The sequence below is a fragment of the Stegostoma tigrinum genome, chromosome 21, assembly GCF_030684315.1.
Source record: "Stegostoma tigrinum isolate sSteTig4 chromosome 21, sSteTig4.hap1, whole genome shotgun sequence".
In the NCBI taxonomy this organism is placed as follows: domain Eukaryota; kingdom Metazoa; phylum Chordata; class Chondrichthyes; order Orectolobiformes; family Stegostomatidae; genus Stegostoma; species Stegostoma tigrinum.
Genome location: NC_081374.1, coordinates 10,832,408 through 10,859,158, shown reverse-complemented (window position 1 = coordinate 10,859,158; position 26,751 = coordinate 10,832,408). Strand labels below are relative to the sequence as shown.

At 43.8% G+C, this 26,751-nt stretch overlaps 1 protein-coding gene across 1 annotated transcript in view; it reads right to left on the bottom strand.

The window, feature by feature from the left end:
* Positions 1-26,751, bottom strand: part of etnk2 (ethanolamine kinase 2) — a 49,894-nt gene that overhangs the window by 16,028 nt on the left and 7,115 nt on the right. Inside the window, exons 2-4 of the mRNA XM_048553206.2 lie at positions 20,700-20,959; positions 7,254-7,394; positions 2,746-2,888 (exon numbers count right to left, since the gene is read on the bottom strand). Coding sequence (XP_048409163.1) covers positions 2,746-2,888; positions 7,254-7,394; positions 20,700-20,959 — 544 coding nt within the window. The remainder of the gene's footprint in view (positions 1-2,745; positions 2,889-7,253; positions 7,395-20,699; positions 20,960-26,751) is intronic.

Below are 26,751 nucleotides of genomic sequence, written 5' to 3'. Positions count from 1 at the left end.
ACATTGTACAAATCATCAGTGAACATTCCTACTTCTTACCTAATGATGGAATGAAAGTCATTGATGAAGCAGCTGGAAGATGGTTGGGCCTAGGACAGAGTTAAACATCACAAATGATGTCAATTTGGGAAAGGAAGTGCCAACACAGATGCAGCTCAGTTCCCAGTGATGAAATTATGACTTTAAATGACAATGATAATTTAATGTCAATCTTTAACAAGGTTGAGGGATAAATGTTGGCCAAGGAGCAGGAGGAGATTTCTCTTGTTCTTCTTTGAAATAAGTCCTTGAGGATCTATTACAAATGAAGACTGGTCACATTTATTGTAAAAGTAAGAAGGAGGCACTTCTGACAGTGCTGCTGAAATTCCCTCTGTACTGCGCTGAAAGAACAGCCTGGGTTATGGACTGAAGACTTTCTTGTAGATTGAACTCCAAAATAAAAACCCCTTCTGACTTGTACATGATACTACCACCTAATGAGGCAAGGTTGGCCCCCATTGAGACAACGGAAATAGAAGTAGGCCATTGGCCCCTCCAGCAAGTTCCGTCCCTCGGTCAATTGATGGCTGATTATCAACTTAATTCCATTTACCACCTGAGTTTGATAATCCTTTATACTCTTACTGAAGAGAAATGTATCAATCTCACTTCTGGACTTGCCACTGACATGGCCAACTCAATATCTTTGTAGGGGATAGGGAGGGAGTTTGAGATATGCACTCTTCTTTGGATGAAGAAAGGTTTAGTACCACCCTACATGAATGGCTAAGTTTTAAATCTCACACTTATGCCCCCAAGATCTGAACTCTCTGCATCAAAGCAGGGAGTTGCTCTAAGCTCTGTTAATCATCGAACAGTATGTCAATCATCACACATTACTCAAGTGGATAGAGTCCATGCTCCTGGTTCAAACCCTGCTGTTCTCCAATGATGTGATAGAATGCACAGAGTCCTATTGAGTGGGGAAGGGTGGTATTGGCAGAAATAGTGGCTCAAAGGTCAGAACATCAGACTAATAATCCAAACTACTGAAGTTAAGCCCTTCCAAGCATTGAGTTTTATTTATATCAATCATTGGAAGAGGGTGATGAGGTGATTGTGGGGATCATGTGGGAGAAGGGGTGGTAAACAAAACAAAATGGTTTAAGTGTTAGAGATAATGGGAACTGCAGACGCTGGAGAATTCCAAGATAATAAAATGTGAGGCTGGATGAACACAGCAGGCCAAGCAGCATCTCAGGAGCACAAAAGCTGATGTTTCGGGCCTAGACCCTTCATCAGAGAGGGGCATCCCCCTCTCTGATGAAGGGTCTAGGCCCGAAATGTCAGCTTTTGTGCTCCTGAGATGCTGCTTGGCCTGCTGTGTTCATCCAGCCTCACATTTTATTATCACGGTTTAAGTGTTGTTGGCTTCTTGATCCGGTGTCCAGCACCAGTACTCTCATTTCTTCAACATTCTTTAAATACCTCAAATTTCTTCAATATCCAATCACAGGGTTGCTGCCAGCCCCACAGCCAATTGCAAAGTAATGGCCAGCCTCACGGCCAATCAGTGATACTGCCAGCCCTACAGCCAATCACAGGATCACTGCTATCCTTACAACCAATCACAGAGTTGATGCTAACCTTACAGCCAATCACAGGGTTGCTGTCAGCCCTGCAGCCAATCACAGGGTCACTACCTACCCCATAGCCAATCCGAGCAACTATAGCAGGCCGTGTTCACTCAGAACCTACGCATTCACAGTTTTACTGTCAACCACACGCCAGTTAACAGCAAGATTCTAATAAACAAATATTAAATTAATAGCATAAGCAAGGTGAAGAGCTGGATGAACCCAGCAGGCCAGGCAGCATCAGAAGAGCAGGATGCTGCCTGGCCTGCTGTGTTCATCCAGCACTACACTTTGTTACTCAGATTCTCTGGAATCGGCAGTTCCCACTATCTCTTTAAATTAATAGCATCAACTTTCCAGTTTAATGTAATGCTGAGATATGTCGAAAGAGGAGCAGCCTGAGCCAGCTCAGTAGGGACAGCTTAGTTATTGTATCACTGCTAGGGATCTGATTACCTTCAAGTGATGACGCTTTCGGGCAGGACACTGAACGTGTGGAAAACAGATACGGTAGAGACAACACAAAGCTAGCAGCGTGCAAAGGCATCACTGCCTGCAAGGCAAATTCTCCAGAAAATATAAACACTTGTAGCATTGTACACCAGTGGAATGTGATACAGAACGTGACAACAATCAAGGAATCATGATTCAAACGCTATTCCATATTTAAGTGGACCATTATTTACTGAGGAACAGGAAGCTGGTAGCTCTTCAAATGATTTGGTGGTTGTGTTATTTGTTCAAAGTAAAAATTTATTCACAATAGCTTCACGCATCCTTAACAAAATGATGTTAACTAGATAGAAAAGGCACCTAAATCAGTGAATCTATTTGTAAATAAAGATGACCCCATGAAGGAGAAATTACCCAGTTACCACACACAACAGCCTGGGGTCGTTTAGCTGAATGTCGAATGAGTGAATCAGTTCACGTTTCCTGGCCAGGAACATGGATGCAGCCACAAGCCTCCTAGGAAATTGGCTCAGCATCCAGTCCCAGGTCAGTGATCAATTCTAATCCTCAGAAGTTGATAGAGTTGGTGTTTTTTTTAACAAGGAGTAGAATCAAAGTGCGCACCAAGGTACAGCAGGAATTGGATGAAACAGTTCCATCTCCAGGTCCTCACCTTCCTTTTCATTGTAGATGATATTCTTGCAAAGTAGATCGTTATGGCAGAGCACTGTGGGAGAGTTCAGCTCTGACAGGTATTCCTTCATCCAAGCCATCTCCTTCTCCAGTGTCTCCAAAGGTGGCACCTTCTTCTGAATCCTAAGCCAAAGTGAAAATCATTTAGAACTGCGCCCCGCAAAAGCTGGGATGAACTTATCAAAATCTTGCTGGATCACACCCTCTGCACGCCTAAGTAAAAATCAAAAGAACTGCGGATGCCATATTATCAGGAACAAAAGCAGAAGTTGCTGGAAAAGCTCAGCAGGTCTGTTAGCAACTGTGAAGAGCGAAGTTCTGAGGAAGGGTCACCGGACCCGAAATGTAACTCTGGTTTTCTCTTCACAGATGCTGCCTGACCTGCTGAGCTTTTCCAGCAACTTCTGTTTTTGTTCCCTCTACACCCCTGCCCAAAATCCCTGCCCTTTCAATAGAAGGCATGACCCTTGCTATGGACACTGGAGAAATGGCTACTACTTGTTTGTGACCTGCATGAGCCTATTAGGCTGCAAAAATGCTTGAAAACAAAAGTTTTATATTGTAGAAACAGTTGATTTTTAACTGACACAATGTAGTGCTTTATTCAGGAAACAACTGTTCCCATATTCCTGTCAATAAGTAGCTGACAATTAGCACACATGGATTCTCCTGCAAGCATCTTCACTGCTGGCTTTAAATAAAGAAAAGATAGAGAGTAGGAATAGGCCATTTGGCCCCTCCAGCCTGCTCTGCCATTCAATGTGATGATCATGGCTGATCATCCAATTCAGTCCCTGTTCCTACTTTCACCCGATACCCTTTGATCCTTTTAACCCTAAGAACCATACCTAACTCTGTCTAAATGGGTGAATACGGTGAGCTACTGGCATGGATTGAGGATTGGCTGTCTGACAGAAGGCAGAGAGTTGGGATAAAAGGCGCTTTTTCAGAATGGCAACCAGTGACAAGTGGTGTCCCGCAGGGTTCAGTGTTGGGGCTACAGCTGTTCACTTTATATATTAATGATCTGGATGAAGGGACTGAGGGCATTCTGGAGAAGTTTGCCGATGGTACGAAGTTAGGTGGACAGGCAGGTAGTACTGAGGAGGTGGGGAGGCTACAGAAAGATTTAGAGAGTTTAGGAGAGTGGTCTAGGAAATGGCTGATGAAATTCAATGTGTGCAAATGTGAGGTCTTGCACTTTGGAAAAAGGAATATAGGTATGGACTATTTTCCAAACGGTGAGAAAATTCATATAGCTGAAGTACAGAGGGATCTGGGAGTGCTAGTCCAGGATTCTGGAATGGTAGGTCTAACATATGTTGAATGGCTGAGGATCCTGGGATTGTATTCATTAGAGTTTAGAAGGTTGAGGAGAGATCTAATAGAAACTTACAAGATAATGCATGGCTTAGAAAGGGTGGACGCTGGGAGGCTGTTTCCATTAGGTGGGGAGACTAGGACCCATGGGCACAGCCTTAGAATTGGACGGAGTCAATTTAGAATGGAAATGAGGAGACATTTCTTCAGCCAGAGAGTGGTGGGCCTGTGGAATTCAATGCCACGGAGCGCAGTGGAGGCCGCATCGTTAAATGTCTTCAAGGCAGAGATTGATAAATTCTTGATCTCACAAGGAATGAAGGGCTACAGGGAGAGTGCAGGGAAGTGGAGTTGAAATGCCCATCAGCCATGACTAAATGGCAGAGTGGACACGATGGGCTGAATGGCCTTACTTCCACTGAATGGCCTCACAGTGCCAGGGGCCGGGTTCAATTCCAACCTCAGACGACTGTTCGTGTAGATTTCCTTTGGGTGCTCCAGTTACTTCCCACAATCCAAAGATGTGTTGTTTAGATGGACTGGCCATGCTAAATTGCCTGTCATGTCCAGGGGTGTGTAGGTTAGGTGGATTAGCCATGGGAAATGCAAGGTTATAGGGATAGGGTAGGGGTGTGGGTCTAGGTGGGATGCCCTTCAGAAGATTAGTATGGACTTGATGGGTCAAATGGCCTGCTTCCACACTGTAAGAGTTCAGTGAGTAAGGAGGGAAGAATCTGAGGTTGGGGCTCCCATTTTTCACGGTTATCACTTGATCCTGTCAGACAGCACACAGATGGATCTACATGAATGATCTGAATTTCGGAGTTGAGGCAGCAACGTTGATTTAACTTGCAAGATTGCATGAACTGAAAGACTGGCAGTTTCCACAGGCAGGTGAGACAGCATGTAACGTGGCAAGTGTGTCCACACACATGACAAAATGTATGACTTAAATATATATTGGACAAAGGCTGGCATTTAGTGTCAATTCCTTATTGCTGTCAAACAGGTCGTGGAGTGCCTTCTCGGACCATCTTGTGGAGGTGTATACACAGTGACAGCAGGTAGGAAATTCCAGGATTTTGAGCCAGTGATGATGAAACTATGCCCAAATCATGATGGCGTGTTGCTTGGAGGGACTGGTGTTGTCATGCCGAGGCACCTTAGCCATTCTGGGCATTGGAGATGACATGTTAGGGAAATGCATCAGAGAGGACTTGACACATTAGTACTTTGTTCCATTCGAATGGGGAAGACAAGTGATAAAGTCTTTGAAGACCATGAAGACCCTGATGAAGTAAATAGCAATAGGTGGGTGGGTGGCTGGGGACGGTGGTATGTCCGTTAACTCGGTTAAAACAGTTGGTTTGCGATGCTGGTTTCCTCTGTTCCCAGACTGGCTGAGATCACCACAAAGGTTGTTCCTTGCCTGAGGCGTGGTGACCTACAGGTTAAACTCACTATCAGTCTCTCTCTATCTCTCAAGTGACAGAACAGCCTACAGTCCTCTGGGACTATAGCGCCTCTCACTTTTCTTTCACCGTAATATTGGCAACACATGGGCATAAATTTATGACAACGACAAAACAAGTTAAAGGGGCATTTACTATAAAAATGTACTTCATATAGAAGTCTTATTAGCAGCTGACATAAACAACAATTGAAAAAATGTCCATCAATTCTTTAAGAGAGAGTTAGATCACTGCTTGAAAGAGGATCATTTAGGAAACTGAGGATTGAGCAAGAGACCAAGAAGCTTGTGCAAGGAAAACAGCTCCTCACAGATTTGATGGGCTGACTGTTCTTGGTTTTGCCCAATTGGAAACCAGTCATTGGAGACCAGTGTGTGCTCCTTTGTTGAAATTCCTGGCTACATTATTTCATGAAGATCCTGCAGAATGATTAGCTATTTATCAAGGTCCCAGAAAGTTTCAGCATCGCTTGAAACATAGTTTGGTAACCACAACTTCTTCAACAACAGAGGCGGCTTGATGCCAATGATTAAACACAAATATAAACTATGTGGAACAGGAATGCATAATACATTACAGATAATGTACCATTTATCACAAATGCTACAACAGAGTACATAATCATAACACACAGCACACATTAAACAAGGTGTCGTCATTTTGTAGAGGAGATCTCTTCACTCAATGTAGCCTTATTTCTGAATGGATTTAAAACCACAATTCTCTAATGAAGGTTATGGCCATCAGAATCAAAAACTAATCTAATCCATGAACTACTTATGTCAGCTTCTGGACATGTTCACCTCGGTTTGTGGCCAAAACAGCTTGGCTTTGTGCAGGGAGTTATGTGGTGATAATACTGTTCCATTCGTGCAACATTAATAGTCAGGAAAAGATTGCACAAACCTACAGGTTGTTGCAAGCCTTAAAGCAGGAGACGGTGTGAAGCCAATACTGAAGCTATGCACTGACAGAAGCCTGGAACTTAAGGTATTTGTGAATTCTTATGAATCAACAGCTTTCTCATTAGTAACAAAGTATCCAAAACCTTTAATGATGGCAAGTGGACACAAAAGAAGATTTGAAAACATAAAAGAGATTTACATTACCATTAATAATGCATTCAAGGTGATTATATAACTACCCAATCAAGATTCCTACATTTTCCTGAACTTCCATAGTTCACATTAATTGCATTCTGCAAATGACTGTGAAGTTACTGTTAACTCAGTAGCAAAGGGTTCTCATTGATTAACCATACTGAGACACTGAATGTTTATTCAACAGGCTAAAGGGCTTGCACGCTGTGCCTATATGAAGCTATTAAATATTCAGAAGGATAAAGGCTACATTGTGTAGTTGCCTGTTTCTTTAAAACAAAAGTAATTAAAATATTTGTCTTCCAAATGAAATTGCACAACCGTCTTAAAAGTTTACAGCCTTTTCAGGGCATTGAGCAGATCTTAATACATAAGTTACATGAAAATAGTGAAGGCAGTGCTTTTTTTTCAATTTAGGAAAAGTGTTTGAGCATCTGAAAAATACCACTATTGCCAAATGTGTAATGGAACACAAATCTAGCACAATTTTTGGACCAGTAGTTACAGAACAAATTCACAAGCGGCCTTGTGATTACATTTCCTATTGCACATTTAGTCTAGCTGATTGCAATGAACCATCTTGGTTAAGCACATACCGGGTATTTTTAGCTTCTGGTGTGAACTCAGAGGAGACAAGAGCCATGTACTTCCGCATTTTCACCCAGAGGTTGGGTTTCGGAATGCAGCCATTGTGGGCATGAATGCAATGAATCCTTGCCAGCTCTGTTGCTATGAGCCTACAAAGAGGTGGAAGGCACACGTTATTCAAACACATCAGTTCCAGACAGCATTTACACACATTTTTCCATTTATCTTGTGAGTCTACAATGGTTTGATCCTAGGAATCTCTTCACTTGTCAATTCCCCACCGAAGTGCTGCTGTAGGAAAGGGCTTGCATTAGTGTTGCACTTTTCAAGACAATGCAACTTTGGGAAAAAGTTTAGATGAAAAGTCATTCACCTGACAATTTCTGTCCACAGTTGCTATTTGGCCTGCTGAATACTCATGTCAGTTGCGTTTTTAATTTAGATTTCCGTCACCTGTGGTATTCTGTTTTATCCATAAGTGTGAAGTGTCCTCAGTGTTGTAATGTAAGAGGCACAGGGGCCAATTTGCACAAAGCAAGACTGCACGAAAACCAGTTAGCTAATTATCAGACAAGCTGAGTGCGTGGTTCAGCTCTATAAATGGATTGGGCTCCAGGCACAGCAGAAATTAGCAAGACTCAAGGCAGTTCGTGGACACTATATAGAAGGAGGAGGAAAACACAGAAGTAGATTTTAGGAAAGACTTTTAGGAGAGAAAAGAGTAATAAAGAAAAGAATTTGGAGTATGACATTCAAGGAACTTTTGGCATGCCCATCGTTGGTGAAGAATTGCAAAAATGTTTGTAGAAAGAGAGAAACCGTAGAAAGCCTCAGCTGGATGCATCATGGATCTAGATGTAGGTTTCAGTCCCTTGAGCAAATCCAGGAGGAAATCCACGACCCCAAAAGTCACTCACTCCTTAACTAGCAGTACAACAGGGTAGACCCAGACCACCCACTCGCCCTCAGTTCCAGATCTTTGTTATTCATTCATGGGATATGGACAAGCATTTATTGCCCATTCCTAATTGCCCAGAGAACATTAAGAGTCAACCACACTGCTGTGGATCTGGAGCCATATTTAGACGACATCAAGTGAAGATAGCAGACTTCCTTCCCCAAAGGACATTGGCTGACCAGATACATGTTTGATGATACAAAAACAAAGTGGCTGGAAAAACTCACAGGTTTGGCAGCATCTGTGAAGGAATAAACAGAGTTAACATTTTGGGTCCAGTGACTCTCCCTCAGAACTGGTTTGTTAACTCTGATTTTTTTTCCTTCACAGATGCTGCCAGACCTGCTGAGCTTTTCCAGCAACTTCTGTTTTTTGTTTCTGATTTACAGTGTTCACAGTTCTTTCATTTTTTAAATTATGTGTTTCATGATGATTGACTTGGTTGTCATTGGCTAGCTTATTCCAGATATTTTATTGAATTCAAATTTCACCGACTGCTATGGTAGTTTTTTTTGTCATTTATATAAATGATTTGGATGTGAAAATAGGAGGTGCGGTTAGCAAGTTTGCAGAAGGCACAAAAATTGGAGGTATAGTGGACAGCAAAGAAGGTTACCTCGGAGTCCAATGGGATCTTTATCAGATGGGCCACGGAGTGGTAGGTGGAGTTTAATTTAGATAAGTGTGAGGTGCTGCATTTTGGAAAGGCAAATCAGGGCTGCACTTTTACACTTAATGGTACGGTCCTGGGGAAAGTTGCTGAGCAAAGAGACCTTCAGTGCAGGTTCATCGTTCCTTGAAATTGAGTATACTAGTTGGGAGGTCATGATGCAGCTGTACAGGACACTGGGTCAGCCATGTTTGGAGTATGGTATACAAATCTGGTCTTCCTCCTACAGGAAGGATGTTGTAAAACTAGAAAGAGTTCAGAAAAGATTTATGAGAATGTTGCCAGGGTTGGAGAGTTTGAGCAATAGGGACTGGCTGAATAGGCTGGGGTTCTTATCCCTGGAGTGTTGTGAGGGGTGACCTTGTAGAGGTCTGTAAAGTCATGAAAAGTCATGACTATCCAAAGTCATGGATAGGTTAAGCATGCAAGATTTTTTCCCCAGGGTGGGTGAGTCCAAACCTAGGGGGCATAGATTTAAAGTGAGGGGGGAAGATTTAAAAGGGACTTAATGGCAACATTTTTCACAAAGAGGGTGATGCATGGATGGAACGAGCTGCCAGAGGAACTGGTGGAGGTTGGTACAATTACATTTAAAAGGCATCTGGATTGGTGTATGAATAGGAAGGGCTTAAATGGATACGGGCCAAATGCTGGTAAATATAGGGTATCTGGTCAGCATGGATGAGTTAGACCTAAGGGTCTGTTGTCATGCTGCATACCTCTATAACCCTATTGGACTGTTGGCCTGGGGATTCTGGTCCAGTGAAACTACCACTACGCCACTGCCTCCAGAAAATCTGAGTCTGTTACAACAAGAAGTGCTGAATGAAGGATGTGAGTTATGCCCAACAAGATGAAATTAAAAGAGAAATTCTGTGAAGATACTGACAGATAGTTAAATGGGCAAACTCTGACCCCTCACTTGCTGAGGTCTGGAACTGAGAAGTAGCTGGTAGAATTCAACTGACTGTGAAGGAGGGGGGTAAAAGCAACAAAAATTGAGTGTCAAAGAAACCTAAGCCTATTTGGTTAAGTGTAGCTTGAGAATAAATCAGGCTTGTACAGTTTGAAGGAAGAGACAGTCCGTTGTACAAAATTCCAAAGGAAACAAAGAAAAGGAAGGAATAACAAGACGAATTTAAAACATGGTTCGTGTAGAAAAAAGTATTAGAAGCACTGTGTGGACCATTAAAGGTGAGAGGGGGAACAGAGAGGGAAGAACAGTTCAGCAGTTTCAAAATGTAGAGGTAAGTGGGCAGTGGGTAGTCAGGAAGATAAAAGGAAATAGAAGCATAAGAGTCAGAGCAGCCATAAAAAGAAAAGAAAAACATTCTAAATCAAAAGGACGAGCCCCAGGGGGAAGGTGGCAGTGGGGTGTTTGTTACAGTGAAATGTATTCACAGCTCATTAAAACAACAGAAGGTAGAGGTCACGGTGCTGTAATATTAACATCAGTGGACTGGTAATCCAGAATCCTTGGCTAACATTCTGCCATACCATGCCAGATGGTGAAATCTGAATTCAAATAAATGATCTGGAATTAAAAAGCTAACCCAATTGCACTTCCAAAAGTTCCCGAGGGAAGGAAATCTGCTATCCTTACCTGGTCTGGCCCACGTGTAACTCCAGACCCACAGTGATGTGACGACTCTTAACTACCTTCTGGGCAATTAGGGATGGGCTTGGCTAGGAAAACCTACACCCCTTGAATGAATTTACAAAAAAAGACTGGGTATGGCTAATCTTAGCTCAGCATTTATTTTTAATATAATGGGTTGGTCATCTAATGGTTACACTGGGTGTAAAGAAAAAAGCTTTGAGTTGATGGTGGAACAAGAAAATCAGGGCGAATTCTGCAGTGGAAGAAACGACTGACTTACAGAAGGCAGTCCATGTCAGGTATTTATAGGAGGTCTTATCTCAGGGGTAACAACATTTGGGAATGAGTTTTTTAACAAACAAAAGTTTGTTCTTGGAAATATGGACATTACCAGCAAGGTTGGCATGCATCACATATCCCCGGCTGCTGTAGAGAGATACTGGGAAGTCTTCCTCTTAAATCAGAAGCTGTTCCTGCAGTCTTGTTAAATTGGCAGTTTTAGGGTTTTAACCAAGCAATGACGGAACAGTGACGTGCAATACAGTAAATTGTGCATTATCCAGAACCCACAAACCAGAAAGCACCACCAACCTGTATCTTCAAGTTACAAGAGGGTGCTTTTAATTTGCTGCCAGGTTACAAAATACAGCACTGCTTGTGAAACCCATATGCAGGCACTTCTGGCCTGTGACAATTTACAAATTATACATGGCCACCACCTCCTCTCACTCACCTTTGGTGATTTGTATTACCTTCAATGGGTTTTGCATAGAAATTAATCAATTGGAAAACATGGGGGAATTCTGATTGTTGTTAACAATGTGAAAAACCATGGGTGACTTGAAGATGGGAAGTGAAAAAGAGTGTTTAGCACAACTGGATGTAGAAGAAAAAGCTAAAAGCTGGGCTAAGGGACCTGGTGGTGCAGTGGTAGTGTCTAAATGACTGAGGCAGAAGACCCATACACAAGTGAAAAACATGACCTGCATTCATCTTTGATGGTTTGCATTGCCCTTAACAGGCTTTGCAGGCAAACTAATGATTTGGAAAACATGGATGATTTACTGGTAGTGGTTAATAGATGAAAAAATTACCACAGGTGATGGGGGAAGTGTGTAAAAGTACTTCTGGATATAGAAACAAATGTATATAAACTGCACACTGTGTTTTAATGCAAGTGGTACTCAAACCCTTACCAGGACCTTAACAATGAAAATCAATAACTGGGTCAAAACAAAATTAAGTTTTTGATCTTGACTGTGTTAAAGTGCTTGATTTAAGGTCATAGGAATATAATTGGGCTTTTAAAATAGACACAGACTTTCAATGAGCATGATAGGCATTGAAGTCACTCTGTAAAAATACCAATATTGTTGATATAAAGCAACTGTGAAAGAACCTGCTGTAATCAGTACCCCGGACAGCTGAATTATTAACTGTCGGAATAACTGATGTCTTTGATTTACCAGCATCCCGCAATCCTCACGTGGGCCGAATAACGCAAATTTTTCTGTACTTAGTTTTTGTCTGCCTCGTAGGTCTGTCTTTCTCATGTAACCTGACTTGTAATCTGGTAAAGTCTTTGTCAAATGACAACTGAGCAAAACAAGAAAAAACGATAATATGATCAACATCATTCTAATTTGGTTGTCGTGCCCAGTTATGCAGCACAAGTTAGTTAGCGGTCATTTATAAAATGAAACAGAAGGAAAGTGTAGGTTCTCAAAGTTGTCTGTAGCAGGATCTTTAGACTATACCAATGTCATACAGAAATGTTCACAGAACTTTAGCAGCTAGGACCATCACATGTTGTTTATGGAAGAATATATGGTAAAATGGAAAGAAAGGGCAAAAATCAAATTTACATTTATTAGTATCTCCAGGCATCCCTATTTACATTTACACCTAATAAGTTACTTTCAAAATGTTGTCTTGTCGGCAAACTCCATGCCCAGTTTTCAAAACACTAGAAACACATACACACATTGAGATGAATAACTGATTTACTGATTTTGCTAATGGCGATTGCAGGATAAATGGTGGCCATGATATTAGTAGAACTCCCCTGCTCTATGTTCTCCTCAGCAGGACTAACAGACCTTCAGTTACTATATTTTTTATCTGAACGTCACCATAGGACCACAGGCTGCTCTCTCAAGAGAGAGGAGGAGAGAGACGGCACTGGTGAGGGCGAGCAACACACACTTCATGCTGTGTTTAACTGGAGGGTCATCACACCTCAGGTGAGGAAGCAGGGTTGGGAAGGCAGGGCTTTCATGGTAATTTTAGCAGGTACAGGAATTGAACCCGTGGGGATCAACTGTCTGGATGGCTGGCTTGCAACGCAAAGTGATGCCAATAGCATGGGTTTAACTAATGGCTTTTGAGTGTTAACGTTCAGTTTATTTTACTTTACTGAAGGAGAGACATTCCAGCAATACTGTGTGTTACTTCAGCACTGCACTCAAATCTATTTTTAAAAAAAACAAAAAAAAGAGATAAGGTGTAGAGGTGTAGAGCTGAATGAATACATCAGGCCAAGCAGCATCAGAGGAGCAGGAAGGCTGATGTTTTGGGCCTAGACCCAAAACATTAGCCTTCCTGCTCCTCTGATGCTGCTTAGCCTGCTGTACTCATCCAGCTCCACACCTTGTTTTTGCAGAAATTCTAGCATCTGCAGTTCCTACTATCTCTAAAAAAAAAACAGAAGCAGGAAAAGTTTTACTTTCAATTTAGTGCAGTAAAGAAAAAATAGTTAAGGGAGAAAAGTAATTGCAGGGACATGGGGAAAGAGCCAGGAATGGGGTCTCCAAAGAGCTGAAACATGTACAATGGGCCAAGTGGCTCCCTTCTGATGTGTTACATAATAAAACCAAAAAGACCCAAGTTATAGCATGCAAGGTCAACTTGGGGTTCAGTAAACTAACTAGCAGCCCAACAACACAGGAGGAGGTTGTAATAGGAGAATCTTAGGATGAGGGGTCAACGTCTGAAGGTGCAAACCCCACGATGATGGGTAGGTCTGGTGCACAAAGTGCAATTCTGGCCCCCTTTACCATGGCAAGGGCATTCAGACAGTGGAGATTCCCCACGAAGGGCAACCAAACTGACAGGTATCTGAATTAGGAGAAGCCATGAAGAATTTAGGATTGAAGACAGCAAAGTGTGGAGCTGGATGAACACAGCAGGCCAAGCAGCATCTCAGGAGCACAAAAGCTGACGTTTCGGGCCTAGACCCTTCAGAGAATTTAGGATTGCTTATTTTGATGAAGGACACAGATTTCCAAAATTCAAGAAATTATCATAAGTTGAACTGTAATTAGATAGACAATGTTACCACACAGTCCAGAATCAGGGGCTCGGATTCCAGATTAAGAGGAGACAATTTAGATTGGTCAATTTAGTACAGGATACTGCATGTGAGGCACAGGCTGAAGCCAATAGTGAGAAAGCTTGAAAGAAGAGGATTTAGATCGTTTTGAGGGAACACAACATTTTGGATGGATAGGAATCATTTCCTTCATAAGAACCAAAAGAATTGCAGATGCTCTATATCAGGAACAAAACCAAAGTTGCTAGAAAAGTAACTCAGTTCTGAGAAAGGGTCACCGGACCCGAAACATTAACCCCCCCACCCCCTCCCCCCTCCCCCCTCCATGGATGCTGCTAGATCTGCTGAGCTTTTCCAGCAACTTTTTTTTGTCAAGCTTTTGTAGGAGCTGAATTCATCCAGGCAAAAGGGAAAATATTCTATCACACTAACGTGTTTGTAGATGCTAGACAGACTTCAGGGATTGGAATTCCTTACTTCAGCATTACAAAGAAATTTTACTGGTGCTTGTTGACAGGATTTAAATAGCTGGTCTAGCTAAGCTTGTTCATGGGGGTCTCCCAGCATGTCAACAGTAGGGGATTCAGTGATGATAGGGAGTGTGACTGCTAAGGAACAGGGTTAGCTTCTCACTTGATGGAAATGGTCATTATAATTACTTATACAAATGTTATTTGCCACTCAGCCTAAATCTGAATGTTGTCTCCATCTTGCTGGATGTAGAATGTACCACTCCAATAGAGGTGCTGCAAGTATTACTGAATACTGACACCACCACTGATGAAGCAGCTATAGGAACACCTACAGCAATGTCCTAGCCCTGTCAGATAGTGTCCTGGGGCTAAGCTGATTTTGCGATGCCAATCAGTATCAGCTTCCTTTATGATAGTTTTGGCCACTGAAGAGCTGTTCTTGACTCCCAGACCAGTGGGTCATGCTCCAACTTAGCTTTAGCCCAGATGAAGGCAAAGGAACTATACTAGTCAGAAGCTGGATGGGAGAAAACCACAGACAAACAAACCACACCATCTGTAGATAATAAAATGTGAGGCTGGATGAACACAGCAGGCCAAGCAGCATCTCAGGAGCACAAAAGCTGACGTTTCGGGCCTAGGCCCTTCATCAGAGAGGGGGATGGGGGGAGGGAACTGGAATAAATAGGGAGAGAGGGGGAGGCGGACCGAAGATGGAGACAAAAGAAGATAGGTGGAGAGAGTATAGGTGGGGAGGTAGGGAGGGGATAGGTCAGTCCAGGGAAGATGGACAGGTCAAGGAGGTGGGATGACGTTAGTAGGTAGCTGGGGGTGCGGCTTGGGGTGGGAGGAAGGGATGGATGAGAGGAAGAACCGGTTAGGGAGGCAGAGACAGGTTGGACTGGTTTTGGGATGCAGTGGGGGGGGGGGGGGGGGGGGGGGGAAGAGAGCTGGGCTGGTTGTGTGGTGCAGTGGGGGGAGGGGACAAACTGGGCTGGTTTAGGGATGCAGTAGGAGAAGGGGAGATTTTGAAACTGGTGAAGTCCACATTGATACCATATGGCTGCAGGGTTCCCAGGCGGAATATGAGTTGCTGTTCCTGCAACCTTTGGGTGGCATCATTGTGGCACTGCAGGAGGCCCATGATGGACATGTCATCTAGAGAATGGGAGGGGGAGTGGAAATGGTTTGCGACTGGAGGTGCAGTTGTTTGTTGCGGACTGAGCGGAGGTGTTCTGCAAAGCGGTCCCCAAGCCTCCGCTTGGTTTCCCCAATGTAGAGGAAGCCGCACCGGGTACAGTGGATGCAGTATACCACATTGGCAGATGTGCAGGTGAACCTCTGCTTAATGTGGAAAGTCATCTTGGGGCCTGGGATGGGGGTGAGGGAGGAGGTGTGGGGACAAGTGTAGCATTTCCTGCGGTTGCAGGGGAAGGTGCCAGGTGTGGTGGGGTTGGAGGGCAGTGTGGAGCGAACAAGGGAGTCACGGAGTGGTCTCTCCAGAAAGCTGACAGGGGAGGGGATGGAAAAATGTCTTGGGTGGTGGGGTCGGATTGTAAATGGCAGAAGTGTCGGAGGATAATGCGTTGTATCCGGAGGTTGGTAGGGTGGTTGAGAGAACGAGGGGATCCTCTTGGGGCAGTTGTGGCAGGGGCGGGGTGTGAGGGATGTGTTGCGGGAAATACGGGAGACGCGGTCAAGGGCGTTCTCGATCACTGTGGGGGGAAAGTTGCAGTCCTTGAAGAACTTGGACATCTGGGATGTGCGGGAGTGGAATGTCTTATCGTGGGAGCAGATGTGGCGGAGGCGGAGGAATTGGGAATAGGGGATGGAATTTTTGCAGGAGGGTGGGTGGGAGGAGGTGTATTCCAGGTAGCTGTGGGAGTCGGTGGGCTTGAAATGGACAGTTACAAGCTGGTTGCCTGAGATGGAGACTGAGAGGTCCAGGAAGGGGAGGGATGTGCTGGAGATGGCCCAGGTGAACTGAAGGTTGGGGTGGAAGGTGTTGGTGAAGTGGATGAACTGTTCGAGCTCCTCTGGGGAGCAAGAGGCGGCGCCGATACAGTCATCAATGTACCGGAGGAAGAGGTGGGGTTTGGGGCCTGTGTAGGTGCCGAAGAGGGACTGTTCCACGTAACCTACAAAGAGGCAGGCATAGCTGGGGCCCATGCGGGTGCCCATGGCCACCCCCTTAGTCTGTAGGAAGTGGGAGGAGTCAAAAGAGAAGTTGAGTGTGAGGACGAGTTCAGCTAGGCGGATGAGTGTGTCGGTGGAGGGGGACTGGTCGGGCCTGCGGGACAGGAAGAAGCGGACGGCCTTGAGGCCATCTCCATGTGGAATGCAGGTGTACAGGGACTGGACGTCCATGGCGAATATGAGGTGTTGGGGGCCGGGGAATTGGAAGTCCTGGAGGAGGTGGAGGGCGTGGGTGGTGTCACGGACGTAGGTGGGGAGTTCCTGGACCAAAGGGGAGAAAATGGAGTCCAGATAGGTGGAGATGAGTTCGGTGGGGCAGGAGCAGGCTGAGACGATGGGTCGACCAGGGCAGGCAGGTTTGTGGATTTTGGGAAGAAGATAGAAACGGGCCGTGCGGGGTTGGGGAACAATGAGGTTGGAGGCTGTGGGTGGGAGGTCCCCTGTGGTGATGAGGTCGTGAATGGTGTTGGAGATGATGGTTTGGTGCTCGGGTGTGGGGTCACCGTACACCATCTGTAATTATGTTACTGCTGTGTAAGCATAACAGCATCACCATGACACTTTCCAATAGTTTGGTGATTATCAGGAATAGGCTAATGTGACAACTGGCAGGAGCTGTTTTGAACTTGAATCTCAACAAATGGAAGCAGTTCTAAGAGCTACTTATGGAATATGATTCTTCACTAATATAGACAGACAATCAGCAAGAGTGCACTTTACGTTTGCAGCCCTTATTTGTATAGGATGACACATGTAAACATTTTTAGAAAGAATCCAAATTTCAAGAGGGGTCAGAAAGTCACTGGAAAACAGGCCTAAAGTGTATCAGTTACAGTTCCAAAAAGCTGTGACTATGAGCTGAGTCTAGGCAAACTTTTAGAATGTTAAGTGGATTAATGGGACTTTTTTTCTGGTTGTTAAATTGCAAGTTTTTATTAAATTCAGAAAACTAGACTTCAGTTGCAAAGAATAAAAAAGGGAAGAATTCAGAATCAAAATTTCATTTACCTCCTGACAAAAAGTGGAGTTCCTGCCAACCTGTTACTGCAGTAACAGGGATTTCTGTTTCCCATCCCTAATGGGTGGGTGAGTTTAATAGTAGTGCGCTTGGGACAGAAAGTCTTCATGTTGCTAGAATGGAGAAAAGGGAGTGCCTGGGAGATTCCATGAGTAACTGCAGAATAGTCTTTTTCCAGACTTGAGTTTTAGCAGCAGATTGGTTTTCATGTTGGTCTTAAAAAGATTAATATAGCAATGTTGGGTGGGGGAACAGAATGTCACATTTTGTCAAATCTGTCATGCAGTCATCAGGACATTTTGCAAGACCAATTTGAGGATAGGGATCAAATTTATGCTGTCAGAGATGACTGCATTGATTGGTTAGCAAGTGGGCTGAGGTATTACATTTGATTTTGATTGGGAACTAGCTGCTACAATATTAAATTTTACACAACTTAAATACAAACTGAAAATTGCTGCATGCCAAACTGCAGAATAACTTCCAGGGCACAAACCAGCAGCCTGTTGGCTATATATTGCTACACCTCATTATCTTCCTCCTGTTTAGGAAAGGACATGAATCAGGGCCAGTAGGCCATTCAGCCCCCTTTTCCCCCTGCTTGGACTCCCAACAGTCAATCTATCCAATTCTGCCATAATATTCAGGGACCTGGAGTTTACAGCTTTGAAGCTAACATTTCATAGACTAAGTGACTGTGGAAGAAAATTCTCATCCTTTAAAATTTCTAAGAGTTGTATTACTAGTTCTAGTCTCTCCCTGAGGGAGAGTTCAAAAAAGCAATAGAAGAAAGGAGAACAATCTCTTCATTACTGCTCATGAAGAAGGCTCTTTTTGTAAGAGGGAGGGCTCTTTCCTTGCCAAGAAAAATGGCAACTTTGCTGCCTTAGTATGTGATGGGAACAGTGATTCCATACAAGGTTTGGTTCTGCCTTTGAAATTCTCCTAAAACTTTATTCTTCCTTCATTTGTTTTGGGAATTCAACTTGCCAGCATGGAATCAGTGGCCTGAAAGCAAATTTTTTTCTATACTTTGTTAGTTGGTGGGAAATGGGATCAGGACAGGGAAATAAAACTGCACACCTATCCACAGGTATTACGATCAATGGTTGATTGAAGTACAAAGAACACTTCATTAAAAAGAATGGAGTGTACTTACTGAATTGATACTTTGATAGTATCACCACTGCCATCTCAAATTCTCAGCTGAATAATGCTCATGCATTTCAGCTTGCAATTGCAAGCTTCCCTTGAACATCTACTTCAACATTTCACAGCTATAAAGTGTACTGATAGCCCAAGCTGTGTCTCAAAAATGAAGCATATATCACATTTCCATTGAGGGGGAGGTTAAGCATGCAAGACATGCATTTAAACACAGTTAGCCCTCCTATACATGCAAAGTAAAATGCTCTTTCAGCACATGTGCCCAATCCAGAGCCCAACTGATGGGGCAAGTGTAGTGGCCCACACTGAACTGCCACTTAATATGCTCAGCCAGAAGTCAGCCTCACATGACAGGCACATCTTTGCTAAAGTCATGGTGTTCCAAGCTGGACTAGCAGCAAGAATCATTCTATTCCTTAGTTCTTGTAACCTGAAGACAAACGAGCACATCCACATCAGAAGAAACTGCACAACAGCCAAACAAGCTTATTCCTTAGACTGGAAGATGGGTTTCCATAAAGGTAGATACCTGCTGACTCAAGAAAAGAAAAAATGTGATGATTAAACCAGCAAAACATAAAAGGAATGAGACAGTCCAGATTACTTCAATACAGCAGAGAAGGGAACAATGTTAATTGTATCCATGATCAGCCACATTTCTCCCTGCACTGGTGAGTAGTACACCCACATGCATGCAGACCTACTTTCACACCCCACCCCCATGCTCAAAAATTGACACTTACCTGGAAGCAGTCAAACAAAAATCACATGTTCCCCAAAGTCCCTGGAAATAAAATCCCACTTAAAGGTGAATAGTTGCCTCGATTTCTCCACAGCTTTCACATCCACTAGCAACAATTCTAAACCCCTCTGATAACTGAGTCAGTCCACAATTTGACAAGTTCCCAGGCCCAAAGAAAGATGCTGAGAAGGAGGCAAGAGTTGTCTTGGCTACTAGGAGTTTTTCCTAGGCATGCGTCAAGGCCTTTTGACATAAAGGTAGACCCACTGAATGAAAAAAAAGTGTACTTCGTGAGCTGCAACATTTGTCACTTGGCATCGAAACCCCCACTAATAATGGAAATTTCCCTGTAAACTTGTGCTTTAAAGAGACACCTTCCAGCCAAGGTTCTGCTCTAGTGCCCAAGGTTCAGTTTCAGTCCAGAAAGCAGCAACTAACCCAAATGTTTCCAACTCACCTGTTTAAATTCTAAATTTAAAAAAGGGACAGAAGGTATGATTTCAAAAAGCTGAGTAATGGTTGTTGGTTCTCATCTCATGTTGGATTCTTTAGAGCAATCTCTTCACTGATTGTTGATTTGCATTTAAAACAAGACTTCACACCTGTATTAACATTGGTTGCTGATGCCAGATTTGACATTTTCATCAGTAAAACTGGCTGGTAAATATAGAAATGGTTCTGTATTTGAGAATGAGAAAAGAGTGGGAGCATGCCTCAGAATGAGTTGATGACTGCTGCTTAGTCTTCCTCATTGGAAACAAATTCAGGTTAATCAGGCTTGGGAAGTTAAGGTAAAGTAGTGTCTGAACTGCAGGATGGATAGACCTAAATAAAAGCCAAACCAAAACACAACAAGTGGCTTTCTAACCAAATTATATTTGATGGACATCTGTAGTATCATTAGTGACTAGAAAACTTGTTCAGCTCAGAGCTACTTCTAACTTGTCCCAATGCTTGAGATGCATAGTCATCCAAAAGTTATCCCCACATCTTTGTGGTTTAAGAAACAAAGGAAGAGTCAGGTTGAGAACTTATCCTAGGAAGGCAGCTCACAACTATAGCCTTTATTAGGAGGGCCTCATGCTGGTCTCCAGAGAAGGAAGAGTCTTTCCTTGCTTCCCCACCCCCATCCCAGCCTGTCCAGTTTATCAAGGCAGAATAATAGCAATTGCAGTCAAACTATTTGGTCAGGAGTTATCCAAGTTTTGATTGGATTCAAGATGAAAAGGCAACAAATCTTCACATGTTCCACACAGTATCAACACAAGCTGAGGCAACACACTAAGTAAACAGTGGTACCTGAACAGAGTTGGCTCCCGTACACGTTGTGGGCAGAGTGCTGTTCCATGCATGAACTCATAACAAAGACCATTCTGAAATGTGCAATAGAGTTTTGGAGCACAACCATTGGCATGCAGGACTTGGAAGCTCTTCAGCTCATTGTCCCGATCCACAAACAGCTCAGTCTTGTTGCCATAAACTCTCACCAAGACGACATCTTCCATTTTGTTCCCCATGTAGCAGCCAACCAGTTTGTTTGTGATTCCATCTGTAAATAACTGGGGAAGGGATATGGAGAATAGAAAAAGATGTGGTTACTCATGTAGTTAGCTACATATTCTGGTGACAGCATTGTCCTGGCAACAACTCAGTGGTTGCCTGAAAATTCTCAGACTAGGGTCATTGCCAGACCATCCATGTGGTGCTCCTTTTGCCTGTTTATGGTAGTTACTGTAGACATTTGAGTAGCAAGAACCAAAGTCCACTTTTAAAAAAATTAAACAGCTCACTTTCTCAAAAATGCTCACTCCCATTTGCATTTGCCATTCTTTGAAGTGCATTGTAAGTGAAGAGGCACAAGTTCAAACCAAAACCAAGGATACTAACCTGCTGTACCTTGATCCAGTGGACCATCAAGGCAGTTCTGCTCAGATGGATTTTATGATTTGAGAAGCATGCAAAGCATCCTACACTCAAACAACAATAACTATCTTGTTAAAGTTTAACTAGCAACAGGATTTATTTGACACTTTTCTCCAATTCACATCCACTGTCTTTATACTTCCAGACCTTAACTATTCTGTTAGAGATCCAGTGGCCAAGAGTTTAACACATTAGCATTCTTTAGGAAAGAAGGTCAAGGTCTGGCCAAACAGCTGATAACACTTTCTACAAGCCAGCTGTGTGTAATAGCTACATTTTGTATTTGGTAATTTCCAAAATCAGTGACAAAAAAGCAAGTGGAGAGAAAATAAGCATTCATCCATGAAAGCTGCAGATGGCTGTTCAAATAAGGTGGTTGACTAACATCCTAAAAGCCTTGTTCAAAGTTCTGAAGTCACATTGGACTCACTGTTCTTCTCCCTAGATGCTGCTTGACATTAGTGTTATTCCAGTACCCACAGTATTGTGTATTCAGGAAAAAAAGTGTTATTGTTAAAATTTGGTCTAGTCCACAGACTAACTTGTCCTACTCTTGGCTTTTAATCCCAACAGCAAGCTCAGTCAGTAGTTAAAAAAGCTACACTATCACTCACAGCAACCAGGTGGAGCTGGTGGCCCTGCACAATTTAGATTTCTCCAGGGCATGGCTGCTAAAAGTGAAAGATAAAAAATTAAAGCTTAACATGTCTTTCGATCTTTAATGGGAGTTGGGGGGGGGGGGGGGGGTGGGGGTGCAGGGCAGAGTGGTGGTGTGGAGAAGGAGAAGAGGTGGGAAAGTAGAACATTCCACTCCAACTGTGGATGGAACATGCACCTGTTGGCAACTGTGCCACTAGCAGAAAGGAATAAGTGATCTTGCTCATATCAGCTACATCCAAACAAAGAAACACAAGATTTAATCTAGATGGGTCTTTTCAACCAGGGAAACTTAGAATTTTGCTTATGAATAAAGTTAAGTCAATGAAACTTTTGTTTAGGGAGGATCATTTATGTTGCTACTTCTGATAAATACCCAATAAACAGAACATTTATCATCAGGTATCAGAGATAATGATTCTCCAGCATCTGCAGTTCCCAAGATACCAAAGTGTGAAGCTGGATGAACACAGCAGGCCAAGCAGCATCTCAGGAGCACAAAAGCTGACATTTCAGGCCTAGACCTGATGGGGATGGGGAGAGGGTTCTGGAATAAATAGGGAGAGGGTGAGGCAGGCTGAAGATGGAGACAGAAAAGATGATAGGTGGAGAGGAGAGTATAGGCAGGGAGGGGATAGGTCAGTCCAGGGAAGACAGACAGGTCAAGGAGGTGGGATGAGGTTAGTAGGTAGGAGATGGTGGTGTGGCTTGGGGTGGGAGGAAGGGATTGGAGAGAGAGAGGAAGAACAGGTTAGGAGGCAGAGACAGGCTGGGCTGGTTTTGGGATGTATCAGGTATAATTACATTGACTAAACACAGCCACTGAACTAAATCCGTTGCCCCACTGTCAAACAGAATCCTCACCAGCTGGGGGACTGGTTTAGGGTGTAGTGATACCCACAGCATGGGGGTTCAATTCCCACACTGGCTAATGTTGTGAACATCCCACCTTCAACCTCAGGTGGCTCCCCCAACCCCTGCAGTTAAACTGGCCATTAATCCTCTCCTGGGAGGAGCATTATGGCCTTCTGGGGTCAGCAGTTTTACCTAAACCTCATCTAAAAGAGGATCAGCACTGGAAGCAGATTTCTTGCAGTCAGATTTTACTGTTTGAGCACAAGTGCTTAGACAGCCATACAAATACTATGGGCACAAGACCAGGTCAGAGACTGGGAACTGAGAGCTTACCTAGATGCCAAAGCCTGTCCACTACCTATGGGTAGAAGCTTAGGACTGTTGGAATACTCCCCATATGCCTGGGTGAATGCAGCTGCAAGCAGAAACTTAACACCATTAGGTCAAAAGCAGGCTTAAATCAGCATCACATCCATACACATTCACTGCTGACACACACAAGCTGTCCACCCATAACTCAAGGCTCCTTCAACAGCTCTTAAAAAGTTCTATGACCTCAACTGCCAAAGGAGGGAAATAGCTTTATAGGAACATCACCTACCCACCCATCTCCCCTCCTAGTCCCACAACCCACAAATCCACCAAGCCACACAGCCTGATTTGCAACCATATTACTGTTCCTTCATGGTCAAAATTCTACACATCCCTTCCTAATAGGAAGGGCTGTAACTTCACTGCAAGGACTGCAGCAGTACCATAAAGCAGCTCACCATCAAGAGCAACCATGCAAGTAATAAAAATGTTAAATCTTACCAGTGATGTCCATATGAATGAAAATAAGATAGGTCCTATGTTTACTGTGACAATGAGTTTTGGCTTCTACTGCAGCTATACTTCAAAGCATTGTCAGTCAATTTTAAAAAAAAAACAGGAGATTCTCCAGCATCTGCAGTTCCTGAAATAACAGTGTAGAGCTGGATGATGCTTCATCCAGCTCTACACTTAATTTAAAGAGAGTGCCAACTCCCACAGCTACCTAGAATACACCTCCTCCCACCCACCCTCCTGCAAAAATTCCATCCCCTATTCCCAATTCCTCCACCACATCTGCTCCCACAATGAGGCATTCCACTCATGCACATCCCAGATGTCCAAGTTCTTCAAGGACAATTTTCACCTCAGTGGTCGAGAATGCCCTTGACCACATCTCCCGCAACACATCCCTCACACCCCGCCCCTGCCACAACCACCCAAAGAGTATCCCCTTGTTCTCACACACCACCCCACCAACTTCTGGTTACAATGCATCATCCTCCGACACTTCTGCCGTCTACAATCCGACCCCACCACCCAAGACATTTTTCCATCCCCACACTTGTCTGCTTTCTGGAGAGACCACTCTCCGTGACTCCCTTGTTCGCTCCACACTGCCCTCCAACCCCACCACACCCAGCACCTTCCCCTGCAACCACAGGAAGTGCTACACTTGCCCCCACACCTCCTCCCTCACCCCCATCCCAGGCCCCAAGATGACTTTCCATATTAAACACAGGTTTACCTGCACATCTGCCAATGTGGTATGCTGTATCCATTGTACCTGGTGTGGCTTCCTCTACATTGGGGAACCAAGCAGAGGCTTGGGGACTGCTTTGCAGAACACCTCCACTCAGTTTGCAGGAAACAACTGCACCTCCCAGTCACAAACCATTTCCACTCCCCCTCCCATTCTTTAGGGAGAATGTCCATCATGGGCCTCCTGCAGTGCCACAATGCCACCCAAAGGTTGCAGGAACAGCAACTCATTAAGCTTGGGAACCCTGCAGCCCAATGGTATCAATGTGGAGTTCAGCTTCAAAATCTCCCCTTGCCCCAGTGCATCCCAAAATCAGCCCAGTTCATCCCTTCCACTAGTCCAGCCTGTCTCTGCCTCCCTAACCTGTTCTGCCTCCCACCTCAAGCCATATCTCCATCTACCTACTAACCTCATCCCACCTCCTTGACCTGTCCATCTTCCCTGGACAGACCTATCCCCTCCCTACCTATACTCTCATCTTTGGTCCACCTCTCTTCTCCTCCCCCCCCCCATTTATTCCAGAACCCTCATCCCATCCCCCTCTCTGATGAGAGGTCTAGGCCTGAAACATCAGCTTTTGTGCTCCTGAGATGCTGCTTGGCCTGCTGTGTTCATCCAGCCTCATTTTATTATCTTGCATTCCCTTGACTAGTTGAGTTGAAAAATGAAGTGTTTTATGATTGAAGGGGCAGGGAGAAAACAATTTCTTGTAATGGCAGACTTAGAGCTAGAGAGAATTATCTTGGGCTACTCAGGGGTTGTATCAGGACGATACCATGTGCAAGGTGATGCAAATCTGCAGGCTGTCATTTCTAGTTGAAAAATTGTTGCACCCAACAGCATTCCAAGATAGAAATTTATAATGGATCTATCAGTGTTTCTGCAGGTTACAACTGGCCAGGTGCATTTAAAATTAAATTGTTAATAATATCCTGGCTGTGTTTGAATTTCTAGTTTGCTTTTCTCCAACCCCAGATCATGCTCCTGCTCTACTTTGGTTGAGCAATAAATCAGTTTAGCCAGCAATGCCCACATCTGAGAATGAATGTTTTTAAGAACTGCTATCTACTCCCAGACCATTCTCCCCTACACTGAAAGCTGTTATTTACCAATTTTAATCAAAAGTTGGTCACTAGCATCACTGAAGTTTTTGCAAGATTGACTTAAATCACAAAATGCCAGATGGACAATGCTAAATCAAGTTTTTTTTTAGAAAACAATCATGGGATGAAGGCAGTCAGGCCAGCATTATTTGCTCATCCCCAATTGCCCAGAGGGCAGTTAAGAGTCAAACATATTGCTGAGACTGGAGTCACATGTAGGCTGGGCCAAGTAAGGATGCAGTTTCCTTCCCTAGAAGGACACTAGTGAATCAGATGGGTTTTCTGAATTGACAGTTGATTCATGGTCCTCATTACTCAATTCCAGATTTTTGGTGAATTCAAAAATCTCTGCTGTGGCAGGATCTGAACCTTGCTCCTTGAACATTACCTGGATCTGATTTAAAAGTCCAGCAATACTACCACACGGCCACCATCACCCCACCACAAATTAATGGCAACTTTGCCTTGATTAGGTATTCACAGCAAGAACTTTTATTCCTTACTGGATTACCAGGCTGTTTGTTCAGTTATCTGGATGGCCTAGATTGAGGGGCACATTAGGGCCAAGTCCTGCACTGAGGTCACCACAAAGGTCCCTCCTTCCCAATCTCACCACTGGATGTGTGGTGACATTCAGGTTAAACTATCACCAGTCATCTCTAATGATAATAACCCTACAGTCCAGCAGGACTATGAATTTACTAGTCACCAAATGGCCAGTTTCAGGATTGTGTTGTGACAGCATCACGCAAATGGAGAATATCCTTTTAGATCATACCTGCAGGCTGCACTGCTGAGTGTGTAGAATCTGTGGAGGAAAGTTTACATTTAGCCATCTTCCACAACTGTATTTTGCTTGCAAAATACAGCCTACTCAGCAGCCATCTCAGTAACATGCTGTTTTCTGGGATTCACTCTTAAACTGTAGAACATTTACATTAGTGAACCAACACTGCTGAATAAACTGTTGTGAAACCTGCCATAAGTCCCACCCAGCCTCTAACATGTTGGCAGCCACTGCTATCAGCAGGCATTCTGAAAGTATCCCACTTACAGCTCATGAAAACAAGAGCTGAATTAATAAAGTTCGAACACTGATGTGGAAGGACATAACAGGCATTGCATTGGGAAGTGTTGCATCTCAGCAATCTCAACCTCCAGTGGTTGTACCAGACCATAGGTCTGCTTGTACAGCAGGGAGAACAGGGCACACATCTAATGGGGCAAATCTGTATTTTTG